This window comes from Folsomia candida, unplaced genomic scaffold, assembly GCF_002217175.1.
Source record: "Folsomia candida strain VU population unplaced genomic scaffold, ASM221717v1 Fcan01_Sc060, whole genome shotgun sequence".
Classification (NCBI taxonomy): domain Eukaryota; kingdom Metazoa; phylum Arthropoda; class Collembola; order Entomobryomorpha; family Isotomidae; genus Folsomia; species Folsomia candida.
In genome coordinates, this window is record NW_019091252.1 from 246254 (window position 1) to 260517 (window position 14264).

The following is a 14264-nucleotide window of genomic DNA, read 5'->3' on the forward strand; positions in this document are numbered from 1 at the left end:
ACCTGCTCACGAAGCCATGATCATTATTATTATCGCGGTTACACATTTTCCCTGTAATCTCCTTGCTACATACATAGGCCTTGGTCCATTCGAGCTGCACCCACCCCGTGTGACTGACTCGAGAGAGAGAGGAAATTCACCTTTGTGTTCGTATGGTGACTCGACTTTTTTCACAATTTTACTTGATCTTTGCCTTTTCGAAATGTTTGGTTTTGTTATGACTTTTGGGTGATTGAAGGGGAGGCGCTTTGAAATCTACCCGAGATTCTTCTCAGAAACTCATCTTCTTTTTCCTCAGGTGAAAAATATATTCGAGTCGAGAGTGGGTGGAAGTGTTTCAGATTTGTAATAAATATTTCCATTCAAATCTTAAATGACTTTTTGACCGTTTATAAGTTGAAATCCTTTACATATTATTTAATAACTATATACAAATTCCCGTCAGAAAATTTTCAAAAAATTCTAAAGGCTTTTTCCACCATGAAATCGGACTGGAATAGAAGTGTATGTCCAGTACAACAATTAAGAAATTCCTATCAGAATCTTCTCCCATTTGGATCCACCCATCATGAGAAGAAGATATATACGTCTGTCTCTCACTTAAATTACGAAATCTTCTCTATCTCTTCTTCATCATCTTCGTCTTCCACAAACACACACCACCCAGTTTATTATTACGTATATACGTACATATTATTCATTCAATCCAAGTACATAGCTACATGCAGACCTCAAAGTAAAAATCTTACCAAACAATTGCCATGCTCCTTGTTTTATGCACATTACGAAGTCCAACTATGTATCCAACTCTGGCAGGATTTAGATTTCAATTCAAGATGGGACTGAACTAAGGTCCTTCTTCTTCAGACTCCCCACGGGCAGGCACCCTTCACCCACAGGATTTATGAGAGAATCATCATCAGAGAGATCGGATAGCATAAAACGTACGTACGAGATAGCAACACTGAGAGATGAATTTACTACTTTCTTCTTTATTATAGTCTCCTCGTGTGTGGTCCTTTTTGCTGGGCATTCATTTTCCGTGTAATATTTCGTATTCACGTCGACGCCGAGGACGACCAGGGCTGAATCTCGAAGAGAGAGACTTGGGTGTCGTGATGGGAGAACATGATTACGTTATTATTACTTTGCAACTGGACAACCGAAACTAAAAGGTAGACAACAAAACACATCCGTAGCAGAGTTTAGGGCGAAGGGCTTTATATATAAAAATCCTTTTATTCGTCGTCCTCCCATTTTCTGTGGAACGAACGCTGTGTATTCAATTTCGCCCTCTCCGAGTATTATTTAGTAATGAAGATTTGTCTTGTGTGGACTTTATTTCGAGGTGAGTGAGGGGTCCTTATAATCAAAGTGGAGAATTTAGCAACGGTAAAAATGTAATAAATTATTTGCTGATAACTTCAGAAATTAAAAAAAATCAACTCGAAATAAAATTCAAATTCAAGTTTTATATTTTTATTTGTAAATATACTTATGTATTAGTAATTTTCAGCAGTTAGGAAAATATTTAAAAGCCCATTATTATTTTTCTACGGCTGAGCATGAGAGACGTGCAATAGTCGAATCTTTCCAGGTTGGATTGGACTCCAACTGCCCCTCCTTCTCCCGTGTTTGGCTACCTCAAGGTTGAAGGGACTGAAAAGGGACACCATTTTGAGACGGGTCCTGCTCTCCACTAGCGCACAACCCTTCGGCAAATGTCCCTTCATTCCTGTTTCCAAATAAATATGTGCCTTGTAGGGCCAACATTAATGAATTTTCGGAAATACGAATTTCATATACCAACTTACGATTTCATTTTAATTCAATTTTTAAACAATTACCAGAGACCATCATCTTTTTATCAAACTCATCCAACAAATTATTCCCTATTAAGTGTTCAAACGCTGCACGGACAACAGCAAAAAAAACGAGAATTTGTTTTCATTCCATTACTTAATAACAAATGCCTATCATCACATCATCACGAATAAACCATATTAACTACATTTGTTATATTACATGTTTTCCCGTCTACATATCTAAATACACGTAACAAACAGTCTCCAATACGATACCAGTTATTCGCTCTTCTTAAATATGCAAAGTTAATTAAAATATTTCCCCCAACTTTTTCTATCCCTTTAATTTAATGACTTTTCTTCATCCAGCAATAAACATTTCGTTGGACACGGACAGCCACAATTTATACATAAAGTCATGCACAAACTTTAAACTAACAAGCAATAAAATAAAATTGGAAGGTGTAGATGTTTCAGGATGATAGAGCCGCGTATATAAAGCAATAATATAATCCTCGTCCTTTGGTACGTCCATATTTTCGAATTTTCTTAACTTTTTAACTAATTTTAACTCTCTTCCCCCACAAAAATTACTTATCAAGACTTTGTCCAGAATTTTCCCTACGAAATATTTGCACACGTCTTTTTCGTTTTTTTTTTGTGAATTTCATGTCCCGAGAGAGTATAGTTGATTAGCTGCTCAGTGAACTCCGACTAAGAAAGCAATTACCGTGGGCAGTATCGCATATTGGATCGTGAATTGTATTTGCTGACAGGATAATAATGACCAACCAACATGAAGGCGAGTCACTCGACAGTAACATTAACATCAACATCTCCGTGGTGGATATATTAGTAGGAAGAAAAAAAGAATGGAACAATGCCTTGTTGATGAGAGAAGTAGCATAACATCATAATGGCCGGATGCATATGTACACACAAGTAGATGAAAACTTGATGATGAAGTTCTTTCTTTCCTTATTTTTCTTGGCTCTTGTTCCTCGTGTAAAATATGACCATGTGAAGTTTACGATTTAATAAATTGTACAAAAAAGGAACAGAATTTTGCTCATTTCTTGATTTTTCATGTACTCCACTTTCGCCAGACAGAAGTACTAAATTTACAAGACACGAGAAAAATCAAGTAAATAATCAAGTACTATAACCTAGTACGTATTTACAATTAGTCGAATATGTACATACAAGAAGGGACTATGAATAAAAGTAATACACAAATTAACGCATGTACACACTCGCTAGAAGCGCATTATGTAGGATACCCACTAATTTATTCTGATTAGTGAAAAGTCTCCCCTCTGCACTAATGAAGCTATGGATGTGCACATACCCGTAAGCAAGAAAAAACATATAAACTCATCCATCTCTCGACTCTCTTGATTGTTGATTCTATCAATTATGATGAAAATTAGGGTAATCATCATCATCTTCCTTGCATCCAGTCACCGTTTGATTTTGAAGGGAAGAAATTATGGCTAAATTCTAAATTGTAAACTGTTCTCTGGCTGCGGATTGTTTAAGGCGAGTCTTCTCAACTGTCCGTGAGTGAGGAGGTGTAATAATTTACCTCAATCAGCAATCAACAATCAAGATGGTGGATTTTTTTAGATTGACGATATGATGATGACCATTTGTTTTGCTATCATCATGAAATCAGGAGATAGCAATGCATACATACGCGGGCAGGGTGAAAGAACAAGTTTGTTAGTTGCCGAGTTCAAAATGATGACTCCTTAACGAAGACAAATAACAGGAGAAATCAAATTTTTGTAAAAAAGACGAGAAATATTGTGGAAAAAATAAAAATACTAGCCGAGATCAAGATCTAAATATTATTTATTTATATGAGTGTACTATCTTTTTTTTCAAACTGACATAATACGCATCGCTTCTAAGACAAGGTGTTATCTGGATTAGTAAATAAGCAAGAAATAACGAATATGCATGATATTCCTTTTCGTTAAGATAAGAATCTTGACAGCCTACGAGAGACAGGACATGGTTTGAAATATTCAAAAATCCGGGACACAGTTATCCACAAATTGGATGGATGTGCACCAAAAATGGACCCAGAACTGAAAAACAACTTAAGCCTGCGTGATATTTTATCTCCTCGCTCTATTGAGCGAGAAGAGCTCTCGCTCTGCATTTCCTCTCTATACTACGCATGAGTCCAGAAGTCTGACCGTATTTTTCACTTTGAGAGTTTCAAAGTGCACGCAAAAATTTGAAATTTTCACAATATAATTATTAATAGTTTTGCAACAAATTACCATTCATCGATAAGCAATTGTGATTGTAGATTTATTTATATTAATCAATAATCTCAATATTACCGAAATTTGCACAAATATTGATTAATATAAATAAAACTACAATCACAATTGCTTATCGATGAATGGTAATTTGTTGCAAAACTAATGACAGCTATATTCTGAAAATTTCAAACTTATGCGTGTACATTGAAACCCGCAAAGTGAAAAATGATGTCAAAATTGTACTACTTTTTGAGATTAGTCTCAACTCGTCATAGAGTATGTGTGGTGGGAAGCTGCCACCACACACTGGAAACCACTAAAAACATAAACAACTCCAGATGAGTTTTGCAGTTTTTTGCAAATAATTCAAAATTCCCACCGAAACTCGTGAACTTTTTACCCCGCCGAGTTCATCAGTTTCGCCACTATGTGATGGATAAGGATTTGTTTAACATGAAATATAGCCAATTCTTAAAAAATCATGCTCAAATTTCTATCCATCGTATTTAGTAGGACATGCATTTGCTTATAGTGGACGCATTTATTGTCCATTATTATCACTTTTAAGGAAGGTGTTAGTCAATTAGGTAACAAGGTGCATATTTAGATGAGACACGATAAGTTACACGCTTTACTTACTCCATCCATCCAGCCATGTTCTTATTTCGCTTTTACTGATACAGTGTACTCGTTGCTTTTATTACACAACTTTTTAAGCCTGGCCAACTATCTAATATGTATGTAATCCTTACAACATGACATGGACGAAACTTTGTATGTCTGCAGTAAGTCAACGACCAATTACTTTTCTCCATGTGATATGACATGCCGTGATGATGAATAAGCACTCATCTCGATTTAGGAATTTTGTAACAATCCATTAATTTCGTGATATCTTGAAATTTCAAACGAGACCACTTTACTTTATTACTATCCGAGCTTGCATACGCGGCCAATTGCATGTTTCCATTATTTAGGCGACTCTCCTCAAATAAGACTAACAAACGAGCAGAAAGGAAAACATTATCACGCTACAAACTAATTGGATTGGCTTCACTTTGCTCGTAATAAACATGAAAAGTACACGGCTTGAGTAATCGGGATCCTTATTTGAACAAAAAAACATTACTTGTTCCAATATATTTTCGTAGACTGGTTTTTTTTTATCGGAATCGGGTGAAATTCCGATATTCTTTTTGTATGTACATGTGTCATGTGTGTGGTCTGATGCAATTTTATAAATTCCGTCTTTTGGTCATTTTTTTTATAACTTAATATTTATTATTCTACATAGATAAATATGTCTGAGAATACGTAATTCGTGTAAATTACAAGGTTAACTTTACAAACGAGCCCTCATTAACTTAAGTAGGGAGGAAATTCGTAAAAATAAATACGGCTAAAACTAAAACCTTAGCATTAGGCACGAAATGTATGTATAACTTACATACTTCAATTAGCCCGAGTCAGGGACAGAGTCCGATTTTTATCCGAATTATTACCACCCCCGTAATGTTTGTTAATGTATTTTATATTATTTGGGACACTTCTTCTATTCCTGCCTACCAGGACCAGTGGGTTCAATTCTTTCAAATACTGCCCGAGCTTCCAAAATTGTATTTCCTATGCAAAAGTCATTTTTAGACTCCATGCCAAGTTGAAGCTGAAAATAGGAACCGTTTAAAACATACGGTATGGGTCACCCTCTAGCGTCACTCTGATTGAAAATCTTCCCAATTTCACATCAGAAGCTTTCATTTCAAGCATTACCAATTGTGTGCAAAAATTTCGGCTTTCTAACACTATTTTGTGGATAATAACCTACATGACTTTCACCGGTAAACCAATTAACCAATATTGCTCAACTTCGAATTTAATTCCCAACTTTATACATGTGAAAATTTGAACTCAATCTGTGAAGCAATTTTGACTAATCCTAAGGTAGCAATTTTGATTCCATAAGCCTTGACTGGGGCTATAGAAGTAGAAAAATCAAGTCAAGAATGCACGCTGTATTTTCAATTTCTTTATTGTGAATCCAGATTTAAGCATCAGTTTGTCTTGTTAATTGAAATAAGTGCTATTTTATTTGGAAAGGTTACGCGTTATGGACTTGCGAATTTTAATTTTAGGCTATACTGAATACTTAATAATTTCGGAAAAAGTGGAAAAAATGCAACATGAAGTATGTAGTAAAATTATAGTCATAATTTAATTCTTTTACGCTGATTTTTACAAAAATATGCTTCGATTTAATGTAAAAAGATGCAATACATATATTTAAATGCTGTGTAATGAATCAGTCGTATTACAAAAATAATTATCACCACAATTGAAACTTGCACAAGAAAAAATCGCATATTTAATTGATCGAAAGTGTCCTACTTGTCATAATTTCTTCTTGATTAATTTACCACCAGTTATCAATTCAAAGCAGCATTGCAATTCCAGCCTTACACACATACATAATTCCTCTCACAATTATTGATAATTGCGAAGATGGTTTATTAATTGCATGCAAAAAATCAAAATACAAAAATTAATATTTATATAGCACATACAATTAGCGTATGAATTTGGGCTAATTTTGTTTACAAATAAATTATAATCGCAGGTTGCAGTTGGAAATTACAAAAAACATTCTCCATAATTAAAATAATTAAGATTTATTCAATACATCCAATCACCTACCGGTACTTAAAAACATACATATGTACATGCATATTTCTGTAATAATTGCTATGAAATGCCTTGTCTTGTTCCCGATATCTAAACTTGTACTTATTTTGACATCATTTACGCCATAAAAGTGTCACTGGACTAGAATTCATCAAAGTTGTACATACCGACCAAAAGTCAAGTGACAAAATCCTTTGTGCCCTCATCATAAAGTGCTCGTCACCTGTCATTACTTGTCTCTCCGGATGGATGAGTGAAACCACATTGTTCTGGTGATACTTTTGATTTTGTAATTGTAGGACCCTGACTGACACAAAAGTGACAGACATTCCGGTTTCCCTGCTTGTACGCCCCTTCTTATTACTGCTTTGTGACCACATCCATGTACAATGTGTATTTGAATTCTGTATACGATGAAGAATGCTTTTAACGAAGAAAATTCCATTTTACCTCAAAATATTTTCAAGATAAGGAACTGATAGATACATTTCAAAATTTGTCAGGTCGGATGTCGGCTTCCTTTTCCATTGTCGAGTTCTTTTTCAGTGATTGTGACAGGGTTTGTGGTAAACAGATTTTAATCCGATTGACTTTACGAAAGTTTCAAGAACAAAGGAGCATGAACCATGAGGGACCAAAACATAGAGGAGGAGTACGATATACTTGAAACTATACTAAAATCATCTACACTGCAATTATTGAAAGACGGATCAATTTTTACTTGATACTTTCTTTGGGATAGTTTCTTTTTGTCCATCTTGATTTTAATAAGTATAGTAGATCAGTAAAAAATGTACTATTGCATTATGCCTTGTTAATGTTGCCAAAGTGGCCATGAATATGCGTGTACATACAAATACAAGCTACTCGTTGTCATTAAAAAGACTTTTTAATAACCAAAAATTAGCCAAGTTCTGGGAATAAGTAGAATTTTCTTAGGATTTTCGTACCATTTGGTTTCATGTTGCCTTCTGCAGACCTGCGAGGCTAAACTAAATTCATGCTAATCAATAATCTGCTTATTGTATAGATTGTATTTGGTTAAATCCATTATTAGAAAACTTTAGTGCTGGAATTTCCCAGTGCGGTTATCCAATCTGTTAATTCTGACTCTTGTTCCGCTCATTAAGTGAAACGACAGCGCCATTAAAGTCCAGCCACAGCCACACGGATGACGGAGGTTCGAGACCAGTTGTTTGATACAATTTTGACTCAAACAATTTTGCATGGACCGAACTTTTGATTATGATTAAATCCTTTGTCTAACGACGAGGCAACATGAAACTTCATTCAGCTCGAAATTCCAATTCCCAACATCAGCAGGAGCATTTGTGAAATCCATGTGCTTTTGCAAAATAGTCACAAGTTTTGCGATTTATTCGTTTTGAAATAATAAATTATCGTAATCTTAATCTTAACACCAATTTCTGCCGTCATGGCTTTGTGCTTCCGGTGTGGAGAGAGCACGTCAGACTCTCCAGCTTTTCAGGACATGGGGGGAAATATTTACTGCCGGTAAGTGATCATTTAAGTTTTAAAGCTGTCGTGAGTGGTAGTGTCGCCACCGACTCGTGACTCGTGATTTCTTAAATAAATTGCAATTAATTAGCATGTTCTCCTTCAATTTCTAATACTACTTAAAATTTTATGTATTAATGTTGGGTTATTGTAGCTGGGATTTGAAATTTTCTTTCGAACCCAGCCAAATCCAGATACTCATAATACATAATATGACTCTCTTATTAATATTACGGTTCTATCTTTACAGACTCTGCTTGAAGGATAAGATGGAGACCAAGGTCAACAAGCGATTGATGGAAGTTGCTGGACATTCGATAAACAGGGAATTATTTGAGGACCCAGTACCGGCTCTATTAATCTGGGATGGATCGATGGCTTCCGCTGCACATTTATCATTATGTTTGGGAGCAAAGGGTGCTTCTGTTAATCCTGCCCGAAAGCGGTTATCATTTCCATTCAAATACTTTGTGTTGTCGACATCGGGTAGGAAATAATAATTGTTCTCGTTTCTTCTTCACCTTTGGCTTGTTTTAATTTTGGTTGGTTGTAGGCGAAATTTATCATGTTGATGATGTCGCGGATCTTCGTGCTACCTTGGAGGCCTGTAAAAATGTGGACAGTAACGGTGATATTAGGATGCGTACCTCACAACTCGAGCAATTAATAAATCGCCATGCTCCGAGAAGTGAAAAAGTAAATTTGAAGCCGATATTGGAGGATTTTAAGTCTGAGAGCTCCAAAGAAGATTTTACTTCAATTGCTGAGTAATATTACATTTGATTGTAAATTAATTATTAACAATTAATATTTGTTCGTTTGATTGAATTTCAGAATGATAGCTACACATTTCTGCGCCAAAACGATGAGCGTGAAGATACAACATATCTTAATTCACGACACCAAGTCGTCCCTGAGCCGGAAATTATTCAAGATGATGTGCTTGGGGCGAGGCGGTCAAATCTCTGAGGAAATGGCGAGTCATTTATTATTATTCGCAAATTAGACATTGTTTGTTTTACAATTTTCAATTCCACGAACGGCTTCATATTGAAATTTAGTGTGCCCAAAAACGAATATTGAAGTGTTTCCTTGTCATTTGGCAGGCCTTCACCTCAACGTGGAATGATTTTTTCATCCATCGTGTGATCATTGACTTTGATGATAAGGAACTCCAAAACTATTTAACCACGTTTGATGAATACTCAGATTTATTGGATCCGAAAGATAATAATTTAAATAGTGAAAAGAAAATCGGCCCTCCGTCCCTTCAAATTGAAGTCTCGAATTTTATCAACCATTTGGAAGAAATTCATTGTGACACTGGCTCGGTTTTAACAAAGATTGGTTTAAAACTGAAAGGATCTTGTACCGTTGACAATCTGCCACCACGGGAGACCTGTTTTCTTTGCAAGGTTGGTGAAAATAAGTATAAACGAATGTCTTTGTTTTAACGTTCCAATAACCACACACTGTTTCTAATTTATGTAGCGAAATGTGGAGAAAGACCTGGACCCTTGTGAGAAGGGGTGGTGCTTTGGGTGCAACAATCTTTTGCAAGACATGGTAAAACATGTTTACTTATACATACATATTGAGTTTTTAAATTGTTCATCTTACGCATTAAAAAAACTACAAATAGGTAATTTGTATTTTCTGTTATATGATTTTTAGAAAAATCCACAGTTGCTGTTAAATTTTGCCAGGATGTCGGACGGTGGCGAATTTCCAAAAACCTAACTTCTTTCTCACGAATTCAATCATTCCAACGATCTCGAGAATTTGCTAAAATAGTGGTATATGGAGAGATCTACCGGCTCATTTGCGCCCCCTCATTTTCACCCCAGGTCCCCAGGTGATTTGCACCACCTAAAAACTAGAACAAAGGGTTTCGGGTTTATGATAAGTAATTTATTTATATGTAAGTACTAAGTACTACAAATCCTTCGGAGTTTGGGGTCAAGTCCCGTGAATGCCCTGGAACTTAAAATTTCAAAAAGTTTGCTGTGCAGCATTATAACATGAGGACTACAGAAAAAATTAAACAAAGTCTCGAAAAAAACGTTCACGGCCAAAAAAGCAAAGTGCAATAAAGTTGCCAAAAAGCGTCTCGACAAATGTCATTAACAATTAGCATAATTTGTGACGAGACATAGGTCCATTAAGTCGGATTGATGGCCAAGAATGAAGAAACATAAATCCTTCGAAACAAAAACCGACATGTCTGGTTCCTACGTACTTACAATAGGCTTTATAAAAATCTTCTAACCAGGTCGAAATACACAGGTCATAGAGCGCGGGGAAATGGATATTTACTTTCTCTCTGGGGGTTTTCACGTCAAGTTTATAACTTACATAACTACGTTAGGTTTGTAAATTTACACACGTTTGAGACCTGAGTCGACTGCCTACATATTTATACTTTCTTATGTAACGGACAATGTTTGCCGTTTTGCAAAATTTTCCAATCATTTACAAGATATTTTTATGCAATATCAACATTTGTATCCGTCCCATAAAAATAAAATTATGTACATATTGATCATGTAAATACTTTAATATTAGTTAGAAAGCTAACATGTCCTACGCAAGTTATCAAATTATTTTGACATGGATAATAAATATTGCGATATTATATTTGCAAACTGTTATATCATCAATATTTGGCATATTTCGGCAGCTCCATCGTTTTAAAGATTTCCTCTTCACAAGGTTCCGTGTCGATGGTGGTGGGGTCGGGAGCCAAAGGCTGGTTTTTGTAATAGCTGATGAAGGGTTCGCCCAATTTTTCCAACTCCCCCCAACTCTGGATGACGCCACGAGGTAAAAATCCCAACAGTTTGGGCCCATGTTTCTTGAGCAACTTGAGTCGTTCGTCCTCAATTATGAGTTGTCTTAAAACGGTAAAAATTAAGATTATTTTTTTCACATAATGTACTTCAACAAGTGTCAACTTTTTAGCTTACTCACCGTCTTTTCGTCTCTTCGTCGAAGCAGTCCAACATTTTCTGATCTCTTTCTCTCTCCTGGGCTCGAAGACATCGGCGATCAATTATCATTTGTTCGACCACTTTGCGATGCTCTCTTTCACGCTGGCGACGTTTTTGGGTGACCATCTGCTCCAGGCGTTCATCCTCAGAGAACTTTCCCATCAATTGCTGTCGGTACTCTTCTTCCTCTTTTTTCTCGGCAAGAATTTTCTCTTCTCGAAGTTTCCTCGCTTCTGCTGCTGCGTTTCTGAGTTCGACCATTTGTTTCATTTTTCGTGAAAGTTCTTCCACCTCTCGTCGCCGAACGTCTGCTGCCAGTTCTTCCTCGTACAACTCTCGTCGCAGTTCTTCCATCTCTTCCAAGCGGTACTGGTCACGAAGACATCATTCCAATTTTTTAAAAATGTCTAAAAATTGTGTGAAAAAGTTGTCCTCTTCTGTTTTACCTGATCTTTCATAATGCGTTCAATGGCTTTAGCCACCATGGAATTTCGTGCCTTCTCCTGCTCTGCTTTGGCTTTCTTGTATTCCGCAACTTGAATCTCCTTATTTTTGACGTAACTCTGAATTTGGCTAACAAGCAAAAGAAGTTATTTGATTTTATATACACAAGTTCATAAGTTATTAAATATTTCTTGGAAACATAGCTGTGTCGATGCGTACTTACTCTTGTTCTTCCTTTATTCTGTGGCGTTCCCTTTCTCTGTGAAGATCTCTGGCCTGGAGGAATTGCCCAATCTCCTTTTGATACAGCTTCACTTTCTCCGTCTTCTCGACAAGATCTCTGTAATAAGAAGGAAGAAAATGATATTGTCAATTAAAAATAATGAGATTTTAACCAAAAGAAAATTCTGCTTTGTTGACAGGATTACATGACGCGGCGATTGGTTTCGTTATCACGATTCAAATAACGAGTAATAGGATTATGGGCATCATTATATATGCAAGCAAACAATTCTATAAGGGCTAAATTGAATGATTGATTACAGTCTAAATATGAGAAAAATTCGTTATTTTCAAGCCTATTATCTCAATTGAAACCCACGAAGTATGCTTATGTAAATATGCTTTCAATATTTTACATGAAATGTACATGTAATGAACTTTATCATTATCATTGTCCAGGGAAGCATATAATTTACGATAGAAAATTTTCCGGGAGGTCTCCCAACATATGCTCTTAGATTTTGACCAAATTAGTGTCAATTGATCACCTAGAGTATAAAATTTGTCAACTTTAAGACGCATTTTATCCTCTTCGGATGCAGATAGCTCTGCCAAACCTCAGCATTGACAAACCGTATCCTTTTCAAATTGCATAATTAAATGAGAGCATCACCGCTCTCGGTACCATTAAATTTGTGACCGATTGACACTAGTTTACTCAAAATCTGGGAGCATACGCTGGGGGATCTCCACTGTAAGTACTTACTGAATTTCTTCCTGCTCAATCGTTGCAATGATCTCATCAACCATGGACTTATCTCTGTCGTACTCCTCCTGTTTCTGCGCCTTTTTCGACGTGGCGTCCTCCAACTGATTCGTGAGAGCTTGGAAGTACTCCTTTTTCTTGATCCAATCCCGTTGTCGTTTCTCCTCCGCGATGGCATCTTCTGTCGCCATTTTTTCCAACAGTTGTTGATACGTTTCTTGGTCTTTCCTCTAATTAAAAAAATATTCATATCGGGAAAATATGAAAATATGTAGGGCAATCCTTCCCACCCACTCACTCACCTTATCCTCCAATTTCAACGCCTCATTTTCCACTCGCTGAGCAAACAGCGTCTTGGCGCAGTACCCGCGACGAAGTTGGCGTTCCAACTCTCGGATTTCGGGAGCACAAGCGTACAATTGTTTGCTAAAAAAGAACGAAATCACAGTTTTTAGGATCAATATTGATATTGATTATTTGCCGGATTTAAGTAGAGCAACAAGGATGAAAAGAGTGCCCCATATTTTCAAAGATATGTAATTGCGTTGGACTAAATATAGAAGCATACACATGTGCTTATTTCTTCTAAAACCTTTCATCTCGTTGGAAAGATGTCACGGGATAAAGAATGAAATGCATTTCGCTTTGAGTTTTTCGAGTCAAAATGTTTGCTAATCTGAGGATTTTGTTTCTAGAAAACTTACGAGAATGCAGATTCACGAACTTCCTCATCCTTCAACTCCCGGAGGGCTTTGGCAAAACTCTCTTCTTGACAGATTTGCTCCCGTCTCCTTTGTTTGTCACGCTCAACCTGAAAGATATATGTATGGATAAGGAATATGGGAGTATACTTAAGATAAATTCAAGATAATTCTCAGGACAGTGTTTCGGGTAACCACTTGCAAAAAGATAACCGCAAGAAAGTGGTTTCTTGCAGCTACTTATTTTGACCTGCAAGAAATGCAAGGCGCAAGAAACTGCATGCGAACTAATCCGAACGCTATAGCCGAAAGGGCCGCTTATTTCTTGCACTTTCTTGCGTTTCGTGTTTAGAAGTGCAGGAAATGGTAGGAAACCCGCAAGGAACGAAGCACTGGGTAAGGAAAACCTAGATGTATACCTTGCAAAGACAGTCTTGATACTCCTTCTCATTCTTCTCAATCTGCATCCTTGTAAAAAGTTGATCCTTCCTGACGCGGTACTCAGACTTGTCGAGTCGTTTGTTGAGGTCCTCATAAAACTTTTCCTCCTTCAGCTTCCGAATGATTTCTCGCTTCAAGAGGGTCATAGGATCCAGATCCTCGTCAACCGTGCATTCCGGGTACACAAGCCCGTCCACATTCTCATCTCGATATTTAACTCCTCCACCCTGAGAGGGAGAAGGGGATCGATTAAACATTTTGTATATTGGAAGAACATCCTCATTGATTTAATACGGTGTACAAGAGGAATTTTAGGTACAATAACTTACAGGTCTGCAGTCATAGTCGTGATTATTCGCCATTGCTGCTCATAGGAAAATATTTCAAGATCCTTGATGGTAATGATTTGTATCTTTTTGAAA

At 36.6% G+C, this 14264-nt stretch overlaps 2 protein-coding genes across 2 annotated transcripts; one reads left to right on the plus strand and one right to left on the minus strand.

Annotated features, from left to right (window-relative positions):
* The first annotated feature begins 7893 nt into the window (after positions 1 to 7893).
* LOC110862524 lies at positions 7894 to 10915 on the plus strand. Its single transcript, XM_022111725.2, has 7 exons — positions 7894 to 8275; positions 8529 to 8764; positions 8832 to 9045; positions 9113 to 9254; positions 9385 to 9693; positions 9770 to 9844; positions 9953 to 10915. Exons 1-7 carry the CDS (start codon positions 8196 to 8198, stop codon positions 10016 to 10018), a joined length of 1122 nt encoding a protein of 373 aa, XP_021967417.1. The 5' UTR covers positions 7894 to 8195; the 3' UTR covers positions 10019 to 10915.
* Positions 10817 to 14241, minus strand: LOC110862525 (meiosis-specific nuclear structural protein 1). Its single transcript, XM_035845650.1, has 8 exons — positions 13821 to 14241; positions 13405 to 13511; positions 13003 to 13126; positions 12701 to 12930; positions 11936 to 12052; positions 11715 to 11841; positions 11249 to 11637; positions 10817 to 11172 (listed from the first exon to the last, which is right to left on the minus strand). The coding sequence occupies exons 1-8, from the start codon at positions 14097 to 14099 to the stop codon at positions 10935 to 10937; spliced, it is 1611 nt and encodes a 536-aa protein (XP_035701543.1). The 5' UTR covers positions 14100 to 14241; the 3' UTR covers positions 10817 to 10934.
* Positions 14242 to 14264: the final 23 nt, after the last annotated feature.